This window comes from Loxodonta africana, chromosome 18, assembly GCF_030014295.1.
Source record: "Loxodonta africana isolate mLoxAfr1 chromosome 18, mLoxAfr1.hap2, whole genome shotgun sequence".
Taxonomy (NCBI): domain Eukaryota; kingdom Metazoa; phylum Chordata; class Mammalia; order Proboscidea; family Elephantidae; genus Loxodonta; species Loxodonta africana.
The window spans coordinates 40,409,731-40,422,868 of record NC_087359.1 but is presented as its reverse complement, the minus strand read 5'-3'; the positions used below and the strand labels follow the sequence as shown (position 1 = coordinate 40,422,868).

Genomic DNA, 13,138 nt, shown 5'->3' with positions numbered 1-13,138 from the left:
CCACCAAACTGCTCAGCAGCTTAGTCTGTTTATCTTTTGTTGCAGCTGAACTTTCCTTTAGACTTTTCCTTCCAATAAAAACATGAAACATTTCTTAAAACTGTCATTAATCTACATTGTTGACTCTTGTTACAGATCGTGTTTCTTTCATTCACATACTGGCCCATGGAATGGGGATGTTTTGTGAGTCTGGTCATTCTAAAACAATCCAACAAACTGTCAGTCTGATGTAAATAAAAGCTACTTTATTGTAGTGGCTGAATTTTTTTAAGCACTTTTTTCTACCCCTCTCGAGAGAAATATTCTTATCGTAACCTGTTGTCGTCGAGTCGAGTCAGACTCATAGCAGCCCTGTAAGACAGAATAGAACTGCCCCATACGGTTTCCAAGGCTGTCATCTTTGTGGGAGCAGACCGCCACACCTTTCTCTCAAGGAGTGGCTGGGGGGTTCAAACTGCTGACCTTTGGGTTAGCAGCCAAGTGCTTAACCGCTGTGCCACCAGGGCTCCTTATCCATAGAGGAGAAAAATCAGAAGTCAGAATCGATGCTACCGCAACTAACAACAACAATAAACTATAAATGAAGATTTTATTTTAAAAGATACACCCATCTACTTTGTACTATGTAGTTGGTTACTTTTCTAAAATGGGGATTAAAACAAAATAAAACAGATAAATCTTTTTTTTCTTTTGTTAGCTAAAATCATTTTTTTTAATTTAATAGATGATTTAAAAAGTAAACTTAGTTATTGCTAGACTGGCAAAATCCCCTACTCCATTTACTGAGGTACTTAAAATAACTAGCATGCTATATCTCTTTTTTTCCAGCTTTGTCTTGAATTGGCATTGCTGCCCTTATTTTATTTATCTCAACTGCCTGTAGCTTTTAGATAATATCATAAGGATTAACCAGTAACCTCTTGCATCATTACTATTTTCTAGGGAAAAATATTTGGTGTTTGGTTTTTCTGTTGCAGCGAATAAAACCTCAGGAGCACCAGGCAATCGTCCTGGAAGTGTAATCCGTGTATATGGTGACGAAAACAGTGATAAAGTGACTCCAGGGACATTTATACCCTATTGTTCAATGGCTCATGCACAGCTCTGCTTCCATGGGCACCGGGATGCTGTGAAATTCTTTGTGGCAGTCCCAGGTGAGTTTGAGAAGTTCCATGTAATTGTCCGTATTCTGTCCTCCTTGGTTCCACTCCACAGTTATCTGCTCTATGCTGAGTACCGGAATTATAGATAATTCCAAAATAATACATGAAGCAAGTCCTATAACGGAGGTATGAATAAAGTACTTTAGCGAATGAACGTTATTTTGAGTAAAGTTATTTTGGAATCTCCTCCCCAATGTTTGATTTTTATTTAAGAGGCTTGCTTACTTTTGAAAGCAATGCTGTTATTTTGTCACAGCAGAATACCTAAAATGGTTTGGCCTGATGAAGGAAATTGGCAGAAGGAAGCCCATATCAGCAAAGCTGTGTGTAGGAAGAGGTGGAGAGTGTGGTCTGGTGCCTTTAGCAGTGCTGTGGTAAGGAGCAGTGGACTAGGAGCCTCGGGGTCTGGGACCTCTGTCTCTGCCAGTCACTGCCTTGTTGTCTTGAGCAAGTCACTTAACCTCGAGGCTCGTTTCCCCATTTCGTAAATGGATGTGACTGTCTGCTCTGCCTACCTCATTTGTTGTGAAAATTATTCAAGGTGCTTTGGAGACTACAGAGCACCCTCCAGATGAAAGGTGGTAGTAGTGATGTCCAATGATAAATGTTCTGCCCTTCGAGAATGCTAAAGTGATATTACTGAGCGTGTAAACAGGACCCATGTTTTAGAAGTAGTTAGAGTTCGGATCTGGCTTTACTACTTTAACTAGCTGTGTGACTTTGAACATGGTAGTGTCTCAGTTTCCCGAAAGTGTCCCAGAGATGAAATGATTAAATGTATATATAGCACAGGAGCTGGCACAGAGTACTCTAACCAATTATTCGGTATCCTTAAGAACATGGTAATGAGCTTCCTGAAACATACATCCTGTATATCTATACAGTTACTTCCTTAGGATAAAGTCCTACAAATGGAATTGCTGGTAACGGTACTTTCTTTTCCTTTTTAAAGAAATAAAATGTCACAGAGTCCCCTTTATCTCTCTCTCACTCCCTTCCTTTTTTTCTCTTCACTGGTACCCCCTCTCCTGAAGCTGATATGTACCCTTGTGCCCGTGTTTTTTGTATTTTTGCTACATTTAAATATAGCTATAAACAATATATTGTTTATTTTTTTGTTTTTTAACTTTACTTAGATGTTCTTATGAAGCATATGTATTCTTCTCATTTTTGATTTATTAACCTTTAGACATAAATACCTAGTTCATTCTTAACTATGATATTATAATGCCTGAATACATGGCTACAATTTATCCCTTGTCCTGTTGATGAAGCTCTAGGTTTTTCCCCCGCTATTAAAAACAGCATTTCAGTGAACCTTCTTGTGTCTCTGTGCAGCCTGCTAGAGAGAACTTCTATTAGCAGACTAGTAGACTGGTTAGTTCCCTCACAGAGGGAGAGCACAGTGACATAACGAGGCCCACCTGAATGGTTTAGTCCCTATGGCCATCGGCCTCACCGCAGAAAACACTGTTGCCAGTTTCACTCTAGATTTATACTTAACAGGCTTGATGTCTTCCAAAGTATAATTGAGGAATGTATGAGTGAAGTCGTGTAAGGATAAATCAAACTGTTCTTTCCACTTTCAACATAAATTAATTTTTATTAAGCTTATTGCATCACATGACTGTATCCTGCTATCTCCTGGAGGTATTCTTCGTAGTTTGACCAAAGGAAAGCAAATTCTGGCAAAAACAAACAAAAATCCAGTCAAAGCTCTGGGAAAGGAATGCTTTAGAGATTGTAGTGGCAATGATATTTCTCTTTTCTACCTTTTCATCATTACTTTTTTTCTTTTTAATTGTGCTTTAGGTGAACGTTTACAGAGCAAATTAGTTTCCCATTCAACAGTTTATACACAAATTGTTCCATGACGTAGGCTGCACTCCCCGCAGTGTGTCAGCACTCTCCCCGTTACCACCCTGAGTTCCCCATTTCCATTCCTCTGGTTTTCCTGCCCCTCCTTGCCTTCTCATTTGTGCTTTGGGGCATACGTTGTCATTTTGGTCTCATGTAGATGATTGTTCTAAGGAGCGCTTTCCTCATTGGTTATTGTTTATTTGTAGGCCTGTCTATCATTTGGTAAAAGGTGATCCCCAGGAAGGGCTTCAGTTCCAAGTTAGAAGGGTGTCCAAGGGCCATAGTCTCGGAGGGTTCCTCCAGTCTCTTGCCAGACCAGTGGATCTGTTCTTTTTTATGAATTTGAATTTTGTTCTACTTTTTTTTTCCCCCACTCTAGCCGGGACCATCTATCGTGATCCTGGTCAGAGCGGTAGGTAGTGGGAGCCAGACATCATCTAGTTGTTCTGGTCTCAGGTTGGTGGAGGCTGTGGTTCCTGTGGTCCATTAGTCCCTTGGACTAATTGTTTCCTTGAGCCTTTGGTTTTCTTCACTCTACTTTGCTCTGGATGGAAAGAGACCAATAGTTGGATTCTACCTTTTCATTCTTAAGAGCTCTACCTTAGAAGTTAAACTTTAGAACAAATGGTAATTCATCAGTAATTTTATTTGCATAGACTAAATTAAAAATTATACTAAATTATACTTTTATTAAATATGCTTACTTTATTTGTTCAACTCTCTGAAAATACTCTAAAAAAAAAAGAAGAAGACAGTCTCCCCCGCCCCCATCTGTGATATATAATATTCACTTCTGTTCCTGTATATAATAGGTCAAGTCATCAGCCCACAAAGTGGCAGTAGTGGCACCGATCTAGCAGCTGACAAAGCAGGTCCATCAGCACAGGAGCCTGGCAGCCAGACGCCCTTGAAGTCTATGCTGGTCATCAGTGGAGGAGAGGGCTACATTGACTTCCGCATGGGTGAGTCCTTGGTCCTGGGAGATGCCCTTGAAGTCTGTGCTGGTCATCAGTGGAGGAGAGGCCACACTGACTTCCACAGGGGTGAGTGCTTGGTCCTGGGGGCTTAGGTCCTCTGTGAAGGAGAGGGCCACATTGACTTCCACGTGAGTGAGTGCTTGGTTCTGGAGCTCAGGCCCTCAGTGGAGGAGAGGGCCACAGTGACTTCCGCACGGGTGAGCGCTTAGTCCTGGGAGCTCAGGCCCTCAGTGGAGGAGAGGGCCACAGTGACTTCTCAGGGTGAGTCCTTGGTTCTGGGAGCTCAGGCCCTCAGTGGAGGAGAGGGCCACAGTGACTTCTCAGGGTTGGTGCTTGGTTCTGAGAGCTCGGGCCCCTGTGTGTTCTGTGACTTGAATTTTTACCCATGGTAAACAAGAAACTACTCTGATGACTGATTTCTAAGAGGATCTCTTTGAATTCTTTATTTGAGATAGGACTTGGTATTTCTTTTTATACCACAGTGTTTTTCTGTTTGAAAGAACATTAGAAAATAGCAGGGTGTGGTCATGTGTTGAGGTGTGTGTAAAAAGCATAAGGTTTAGAGTCGGAAGGTCTTGGGCAAATCATTCCACCTCTCAGAACCTCATCTTCAGCTGCAAAACAGAGATAATAAAACAGTGCAGAGATAGAGACATGTTACTAAATTAAGGTATTACAGATGCACTGACGGGGAGTGGTTCAGTTCTTCCAGGGGTAAGGAGAGAAGGAAGTCAAGCGATGATGCTTGAAGTGACTCAATGCTGAATAGGTTAGTCTAAAGAATTGGGTTGGGAAATGGGATGAGGAAGGCTGGGGGTTAACATTCCAAGGTAAGAGAATAGCTCAACCAGAGGCTTAGAGATGTGAAACCATCTTAACTGAAGAAAAACTATTTTTAAATGACAGGAGCATGGGGTAAAAGAAAGTACAAGTATGACCAGAGATAAATCTAAAGAAGGAGGGAGGGGCTAGCTTATGGAAGGCCTTATATACCAAATTAAGGAGTTTGTGCTTTTTACAGGTAGATCAGTGACATGTACTTATTTTAGGTATGAATCCACCAAGGAAAAGGGACTTTAAGTACAGGAACAATATGATTGGATTTGTGTAGAAGATGAATTGGAGGTGCAGGCTAGAGATAGGGAGATGAATTAGGAGGAAATGAATACCTAAGTAAGACAGTGGGAATAGATAAGAAATATGGTGGGGAATTGGTAACTAATAGTATGTGGGAAAAGGAGAGACCTAGGTTGATTCCCAAGTCCTGGATGACCGTTCACCCAGAGATAAGGACTACCAGAAGAGAAGAAGCAAATCTGGGGGGAGAAAAAGAGAAATTCAGCCTTGGAGGTATAGACTTTGAAGAGCATGGGTATTATCTAGATGGAAGATCTCTGGAGGGATTTTGGGGCTGTCGGCATGCAGAAGTAGTAAAAGCCATGTGCGTTGGAGTTCACCCCAGGAAGGTATGTAGGAGCTGAAAGATAAGATTCTAGGATAGAACCCCGAATTAATGCTCCATTTAAAGACTCATCAGAATTTATGAAAGGATCTGAAAAGGAACCATCAGAGAGGTACAAAGAAAACAGGAAGAATTGATTGTTATGACTGCAATTCTTTGCAAACTGTAAAGCACTGTGCAGGTGTAAATTTATTTATTTGCTATAAATAAAGGGACCCCGTGGACTATCTAAAATCCCAGTGATTTAAGATGTCCCTAAACTTAAGGCACTAAATGGTTTTCAAAAATATAATAATATTGTTGATCGGTGACAAATACTTATTTTAGGTATGCATTCTGTAAGACTAGGGTATAAAATTTAGGGTCATATAAATGATAGTGTGCCACATGTGATTAGTATACACTGATGCACAGGGCTTATTGACACATTTTTAAGGGGAGAGTTAAATGTTAAATTTAGAAATTAATTCTGGTGATGACAGCAGGAATGGAGTCATTTCAGCATGTTTTAAATTGACTGTTGGTATAGAATTCCTTTATAGAAAGAAATTCTCCGTTTGACTGGGCTGGAGAAAACTCCATTTGGCTGGGGTGATTTTTAGAGCTTTGTCTTGGAGTGCAATGTGGCACTTGGAACCATACCAAGGAGTATGCTGATAAACTGTCTGTGTAGTTTTTCCATTTCCACTAAAAATTCCTTCCATTGTCGATCCTAAAAACAGAACAAAATTGCTTAACCAGTTTTGGCAGTATCTGTAGTTAATGTAACCTGAAAAATAGACTTGTCTTTAAGTAAGCTAATTTCGATACTGCATATACTTGGATCTTTTTTTTTGTTTGATTTTTATTATTTTTAAATAATTTCTCAGCAGTGAGAAGTTGATCCTTACAGTCCTATATTTTTAATGGTTTAACTTAAATCCTAGGACGTAGAGACCCTAGGAGCAGGGCAATTTTTTTTGTAAATAGAACCTTCAAAACAAAACAGCTCAAAGAACAAAGCAAACAACCTTTTGTCTCAGCCAAATAATTTGTCATTATCATTGTAATAATTTTAAATTTAGGAGCCACACTTAATTTTTTTATATTCTAACCACCTGATCATAATTTAGTTCAGAAATTGGCTTTTGTCTTGAGCCTTTTAAAGCATGGTCCTTTCCACAGTTTGAGATTGCTGTGAAAAGATCACTAGGGGGTAGGTGGGAGAGTTTGGCCTTCAGAGAAAATGGAAATATTTAGATTTTTTTCCTCTACCACTGTTTCTAGTCAACAGCACCAATATTTTCTTTGGTCCAGCTGAAATTCAGGTGGGGCATAGGACAGCATTCTAGGAGATCAGTGGCAGTTCTTTGTGCGTTGGCATACAAGTTTTTAGGACTCTGCTGAAGAATCTGTCCCACTAGACAAGTTGTCACTGGGTTGTGCCAGAATAACCAGCTCAGTAATAGCAAAACTAATTGATGCAAGCTTGTGGAGAGGAAAGCTGAGCCTTGGAAGCCAGTGTCTTTAATCAGGACCTCATTTATTAACCTTTCAAGACCTGGGGAACATACAGTATCCCACCCACTTTTTATGTCTCTGGAGTTCTCTGGAAAGGAGGTAGCTTATTTAAACACATTTAGCCTCAAGGTGGGAGCATTTTGAAATGTGTGAAATTCAAGAAGCCTGAGTTGGAGCCTCATTTTTGTGTAGATTGAGCATTGTCTTGGGTGATACCTCTTGGATGTGTGGATTTTGTAAAATTTTGACAGGTTTGCCTTTATTTCTGTGAGCTAAGCCTCCTTATTATGTTTCCCAGTTACTATATTCTTGTGAGAATGTACTTATTGCAAGAATAAGCTTCATTCAGTCATAGTGGCCATTTTTTCCTTGATGCCGTTCTTTGTTTCCAGGCGTTACTTACTGGTTCCCTGCTTTTCTAGCTTCTGCACGGTAAATAATGCCTTTGTAATAAGGAATAATGCATTGCAGGTACTTTTCAAGAGATTTGAACTCCTATAAGTTATTCTTACCTTGCATTCAATCTTAGGGTTCAATCATTGCCTCCACGTGTAGCAGGTGGAGTGCACAGCTGTGAGCAGTTCTGTAGGATTCTGGCAGCTGCTTCTGCTTCTTAGCTATTAGTACTGCTTTGGCTATAATGAAGAATGCATAGCAGTGGTAATTTTCCGGAGATTCAAATTCCTTTAGTTTTATTTATTTAGCCTGTAAGTACTGCTTTTGCAGTAAGGAAGAATACATTGTACCATGTTTTGAAAAGTTTCATCAAATAAAAAAATTAAAAGGATAAGAAAAAGGCAACTAGAATAAAATGTGTGTGCAGTTACTGCCAGGTGCCTTCATGCTTTACCTCATGTATTGCAAATTTTCAAGAAATAGAATTTAGAAATTATTTAAAAACCTGATTTTATCATTGACTCTTTAATTTTTTTATTTTTATTGTGCTTTGTGGGTTTTTAAGCGAAAGTTTACAAATCAAGTCAGTCTCATGCAAAAATTTGTATACACCTTGCTATGTACTCCTAGTTGCTCTCCCCCTGATGAGACAGCACACTCCTTCTCTCCACCCTGTATTCCCTGTGTCCATTCAGCCAACTTCCACCCGCCTCTGCCTTCTCATCTTCCCTCCAGACAGGAGCTGCCCACATAGTCTCATGTGTCTACTTGAGCCAAGAAGCTCACTCACCAGTATCATTTTCTATCTTATAGTCCAGTCCAATCCTGTCTGAAGAGTTAGCTTTGGGAATGGTTCCAGTCTTGGGCTAACAGAAGGTCTGGAGACCATGACCTCTGGGGTCCTTCTAGTCTCAGTCAGACCATTAAGTCTGGTCTTTTAATGAGAATTTAAGGCCTGCATCCCACTGCTCTCCTGCTCCCTCAGGGGTTCTCTGTTGTGTTCCCTATCAGGGCAGCCATCTGTTGTAGCCAGGCACCATCTAGTTCTTCTGATCTCCTGCTGATGGAGTCTCTGGTTTATATGGTCCTTTCTGTCTCTTGGGCTCATAATTACTTTGTGTCTTTGGTGTTCTTCATTCTCCTTTGCTCAAGGTGGGTGACACCAATTGATGCATCTTAGATGGCCAGGTGCTAGCCTTTAAGACTCCAGACGCCACTCACCAAAGTGGGATGCAGAATGTTTTCTTAATAGATCTTATTATGCCAATTGACCTAGATGTCCCCTGAAACCAAGATTTTATCCTTGACTCTTAATGGCAAGATTTACATCATTGAGTGTCCGCTAGGACATATGTAATCCCAGATAATGGGTGTCGAAATCCATAACTCATAACAAAAATCCTGAATTGGTCTTTTAACCAGCATGCCTTCATTGGTGAAAACACGTAGTATCAACAAAAAAGTCAAAGGAGAGAATAACTGGGTCTTGAAAGGGTTGAATTAACTCAGCTACCTCTTAGAAGAACATCTGGCCTATCATTTCTTCATCTCTACCATACATTGTTAATTCATAACCTTTCCAAAGCTGGAAGATCATTGGAAGAAACACCTAGTTTATTGGGGTGATGAATTTGCCGTCTTGTACTGCAGGGAGACAGTTTTGGTTTCCACATGCCTGTCTCAGTTATCTTCAACTGGAGGACTTCACCTCTATCACTGATAATAAGCCTGAGCTGTTTGGCTTTAGTTAATTTAGGTGCTCTGGACGGCACTGGGTTTTTTGGGTTATGCCTGTGCTTGTTCATTTATAGTACTGCCTGGTCTTGATTCTTAGTCTGAAATAAACAAGAAGAGACTGTCCATTTTGGATGAGTGCAGGAGTAGACAGCTTTGCCTTCTTAGCTTCCCATTACTGTTAACTTCAGTATGCAGACATATTGGGATGAGCTTCCAGTATCGTAGAGTGAAGTCACTTTTACAAATACAAGTAGTCCCCAACTTACAACAGGGTTTTGTTCTGACGACTCTTAAATTTTCGTCATTATTGCCTTTTATTATCAGTGTCTTTATGAGTCCGATCTTCGAGCGTCTGTGAGTGAACATCTGAGGATGGTGACATCAGCAGGTTATGTGCTGCAGCATTGTGTGTAGTACATGTCACTAACAATAAGATGTGCAAAGAAAACAGGTGGTTCCTAGGTACAGTTCAGGTAACTCGGATACAGCGTAAGTCGGGGATGACCTACATAGTCGGGAAAATGAATTTACCTTTTCAGAAAGTGAAGATTCCAGCTCATGACATTTCTCTTATTTTAAATAAAAGTTTTACATCACTGTGTTCTCTGTAATGACAGTCGGATAGGTTCTGTGCATCCTGTTCATGGACTAACATGAGCACTGGGTCTGATTCACGTCGGCCTGCATTTTCCATGCTCAACCTGAGGCTCCTTGTCATCCACAGGTGATGAAGGTGGAGAATCAGAACTTCTCGGAGAGGATCTTCCACTTGAACCTTCTGTCGCCAAAGCGGAAAGGAGTCATTTGATAGTGTGGCAAGTGATGTATGGCAGTGAGTGAGCCTGTAGGAAACAAATGAATGTGGGGAAGCCGTCTCTTCTGCATGGTTTATTTTTCCCTTTTCCCCTTTATTTAATGCTCTTTTTGTGAAATAAGTTTCACCACATGATGTGTGAGCATTTTTTCCCTGTTAACAAAATCTGTCCCACCATAACAATACAGGAGCTAGCTGCTTTACTGCACCAGTGTTATAGGCAGTTTCAGGACGTTATGAACAAATCAAAGAATGTTTACTCGCTGCAAACTGGTGAACTACAGAAAGCAATCCAGATGTGGCTTACTCTGCCATGGTCTAATGTCACTCACTTCGTTTGATGGGGCCACTTTTTAGCTGTCACTAATAATGAAATTAATGGAAAACACTTGATGAATTAAACTGTACCACTAAGTACTATAGCAGAGTTTTCCCCAGTGTATTAGGAAACTGACACAAACTAATATCAGATGGTTTATCAGGATTTACCTAAATGTCTTGAGAGAGCTAAAAGCTAACTAAATGACGTTACCTTTCACTTTCAAATCTGACAAATCTTGTTTATATCGTATATAAAACTTTGTTTTCATCAGATTTGGGGGGGGTTTTATATTAAAGAAATTAAGACGACACTATTTAAATAAAAGTTTCCTGTTTCTGACTTACTAGAGCTCGAAAGTCTATGAGGCCTGCTTCTCTGAATTTTTTTTTTTTTTTTTCCTTGAGACTAGACTCATTTTCATACTGACATGTCTGGAAAGTTTATTATTTATAAAGCTTAGAAGTTCCTCCTCAGCACTGGGAGGATTTTTAAAAAGGAAATTGTGTTTCGTATTCCTCATGCCAGAGGATAGAGGTAGCTGGTTGAGTTTTTTTCCATGTGAAAATTCACCTGGTCACCAGCTGTTTCTGCACTGTTCTTACCTGTTAATAAGAGTAAGTAAAGATGTAGTGGTGATGGAGCCCAGCCTAACCACCTGAATGAGGGAAATGACTAGAAAAGGTATTTTTTCTGTTCTGTATAAAACTATAGAACAGCTAGTGCTTGGTATTTTGTATGTAGATAACACATTTAAGCTTTTGTGTCCTTTTGAGATTAAAATGCCATCTTCAAAAGGGAAAACTTTTTAAGGGATAAAAACAAAGATAAAGTAAAGCCTGACATTACATCTTTTTACTCACAATGCCCATTTAAAAAATAGATTAGAATCTAGTTTTAACTGATTTTCTTGTTTAATAAGTTTTTAAAAACACAATGCTGCAATTTTTTCCCTCTCAAGCTTCTTGCAAATGTGTGATTTACCATTTCTTATCCCTTACTTTAAGCAAAGCTAAATATAAATTTAAGTGCTATTTTTTTAAACAGAAACCTATAAAATAAAGCCCCTCCCCCTAATCATCAGAAAGATTACTTCAAAAAAAGAAAGAAAACAAATTGCCTAAGCATTCTTAAGTACCAGGGATTGTTTTTCTGGACTGTCATGCAAAGATATTTGTAAAAAGTCCATCAGTGACTTTTGTTCATATACATGCTTAGGCTAGAAAATACATGGGATTTAATGAGCTGGAGGAGGCCTTTGGTTCCATTTGGCCACATGTGTCTATAAGCACATTGTGTACACAGTAAAACTATGGCCACTTGAAATGGCTAGGAGAAAAAACTCTTTTGGTGAAAGCTGCGTTGAAAAGATACTTTTTTTGCTACAGCTACTTAGTCATTTTTCTTCAGGGCACCAAAACTTAGACCACTTTTCCATAGCTCGTTTGCTGTGTTTTCATTTTAAGTCACAGGCATTTTTGGCAGTACCTTAAAAAGCATTATTAAACATTTATTCAAAATGTTGTATAAGTTCACAAGAGAGAGACACCAAAGTGTTTGGGAATTCTAATCCCAAGAAGTAAACATCCCAGAGTCAGACCCACTTGCTGTTGTTTCACCTTTTACATGTTTGTATGACCGAATGTAATTTGGGAAATGAGGAGTTAAAGATGAAAAATGCAAACACATTACAATTGTTGTAATTGTTCTTTTTAAACCTACTGGCTTTAATTTAAGGGATATAGGTGTGTAGTTATTTTATCTAAAGATGTCAGAGTATCTGTGGCCCTGTTATATCGTTTCAGGGACCGGAAGGGATTAAAACACCTGTACAGTTTTAACAGCTTGTACTTGGGTTTGTCATTTCAGTTAAATGTTTCCTTCATATTGCTTCAGCACCCCCTCACCCCCAAGAACGGGTTTATATTCTTGTATTGTTTACCTTGGTCAAGGTGGTAGCCTTTCGGGGAAGATGCCAAAATGTAAGCTTTTGCAAGCAGCAAAGGGGGTGTAAACTGCCTGGAGCTACCATGTCAGGGGCGGAGAAGAGGCTTGACTACCTAGGGTCGGTATCTCTGTGTAAAAAATTTTTACTCTTATAGGAAGGAAGAAGGGATACCCAAGGATTCTCGTTTTGTTACACTTGGGTTATGTCTGAGGCTGACCCATATGAAATTGCCAATATTTGACTATTGCTGATCTACAAAAAAGGCAATATCATATGTGTCAACCCAATACTTACTGTAAATGCAGATTAAAATCCCTATGAGGCAGAAGGAGAATGTTCTCTACGAACTCAGTTTTGAGAGTGTTTTCTCTAACTCATGTGGATCTAAATTTTTAAAATAGGAACGAATCTCTTAATAGCTACAGCTGGTTGAGAATATAAAATATTTTGAGCACAAAATATGTAGCACATAACTTTTCAGGTTAAGTGCATTGCATAGAAGAGGTTAAAACGCAGTCTCTCAGCTGCTGTGTTGTTCGTTCTCGTAGAGGTCTTCCTGTATTTGAGAATAGACCCTTTAACATAGGCTGCCTTAGTAAAAAAAAAAAAAAAAAAAGAAACAAAAAATGTCTCATAATATTAACTGTTCTAAAGAATGTGTGTCTTGCAAATGCTGTGGAACTGAATATTTATTTCCTTGTGAGTATTATGATGGTTACCAAAGGACTCAACCAGACTTAGGGCTCTTCTTAACTGATCATGTTGAGAAAGGGACTCATTAGTCCCAGTTTGTAACATGGGAAAAGGAGGAAGAGAATTAAATGTGGAAATCCTACAAGCTTTTCTAACAGGGTTATGCTATATTGTAACACTAAATGTCTTTTTTTCTTTCTCTTAAAATAATTATTAATTTTTATTAATTTTGTCATACATTAATATTTGAATATATTTTAACCATTTAT

The 13,138-nt window shown here is 39.2% G+C and overlaps 1 protein-coding gene across 7 annotated transcripts in view; it reads left to right on the top strand.

The window, feature by feature from the left end:
* The window catches only part of SPAG9 (sperm associated antigen 9), a 135,114-nt gene extending 122,311 nt beyond the window's left edge, over positions 1-12,803 (top strand). For all 7 annotated transcript variants that reach the window (XM_064271236.1, XM_064271235.1, XM_064271237.1 and 4 more), the window contains 3 exons: positions 978-1,154; positions 3,836-3,985; positions 9,820-12,803. In XM_064271236.1, the coding sequence (XP_064127306.1) occupies positions 978-1,154; positions 3,836-3,985; positions 9,820-9,935 (443 nt within the window). In that variant the 3' untranslated portion in view covers positions 9,936-12,803. The remainder of the gene's footprint in view (positions 1-977; positions 1,155-3,835; positions 3,986-9,819) is intronic.
* The last annotated feature ends 335 nt before the right edge of the window (positions 12,804-13,138 follow it).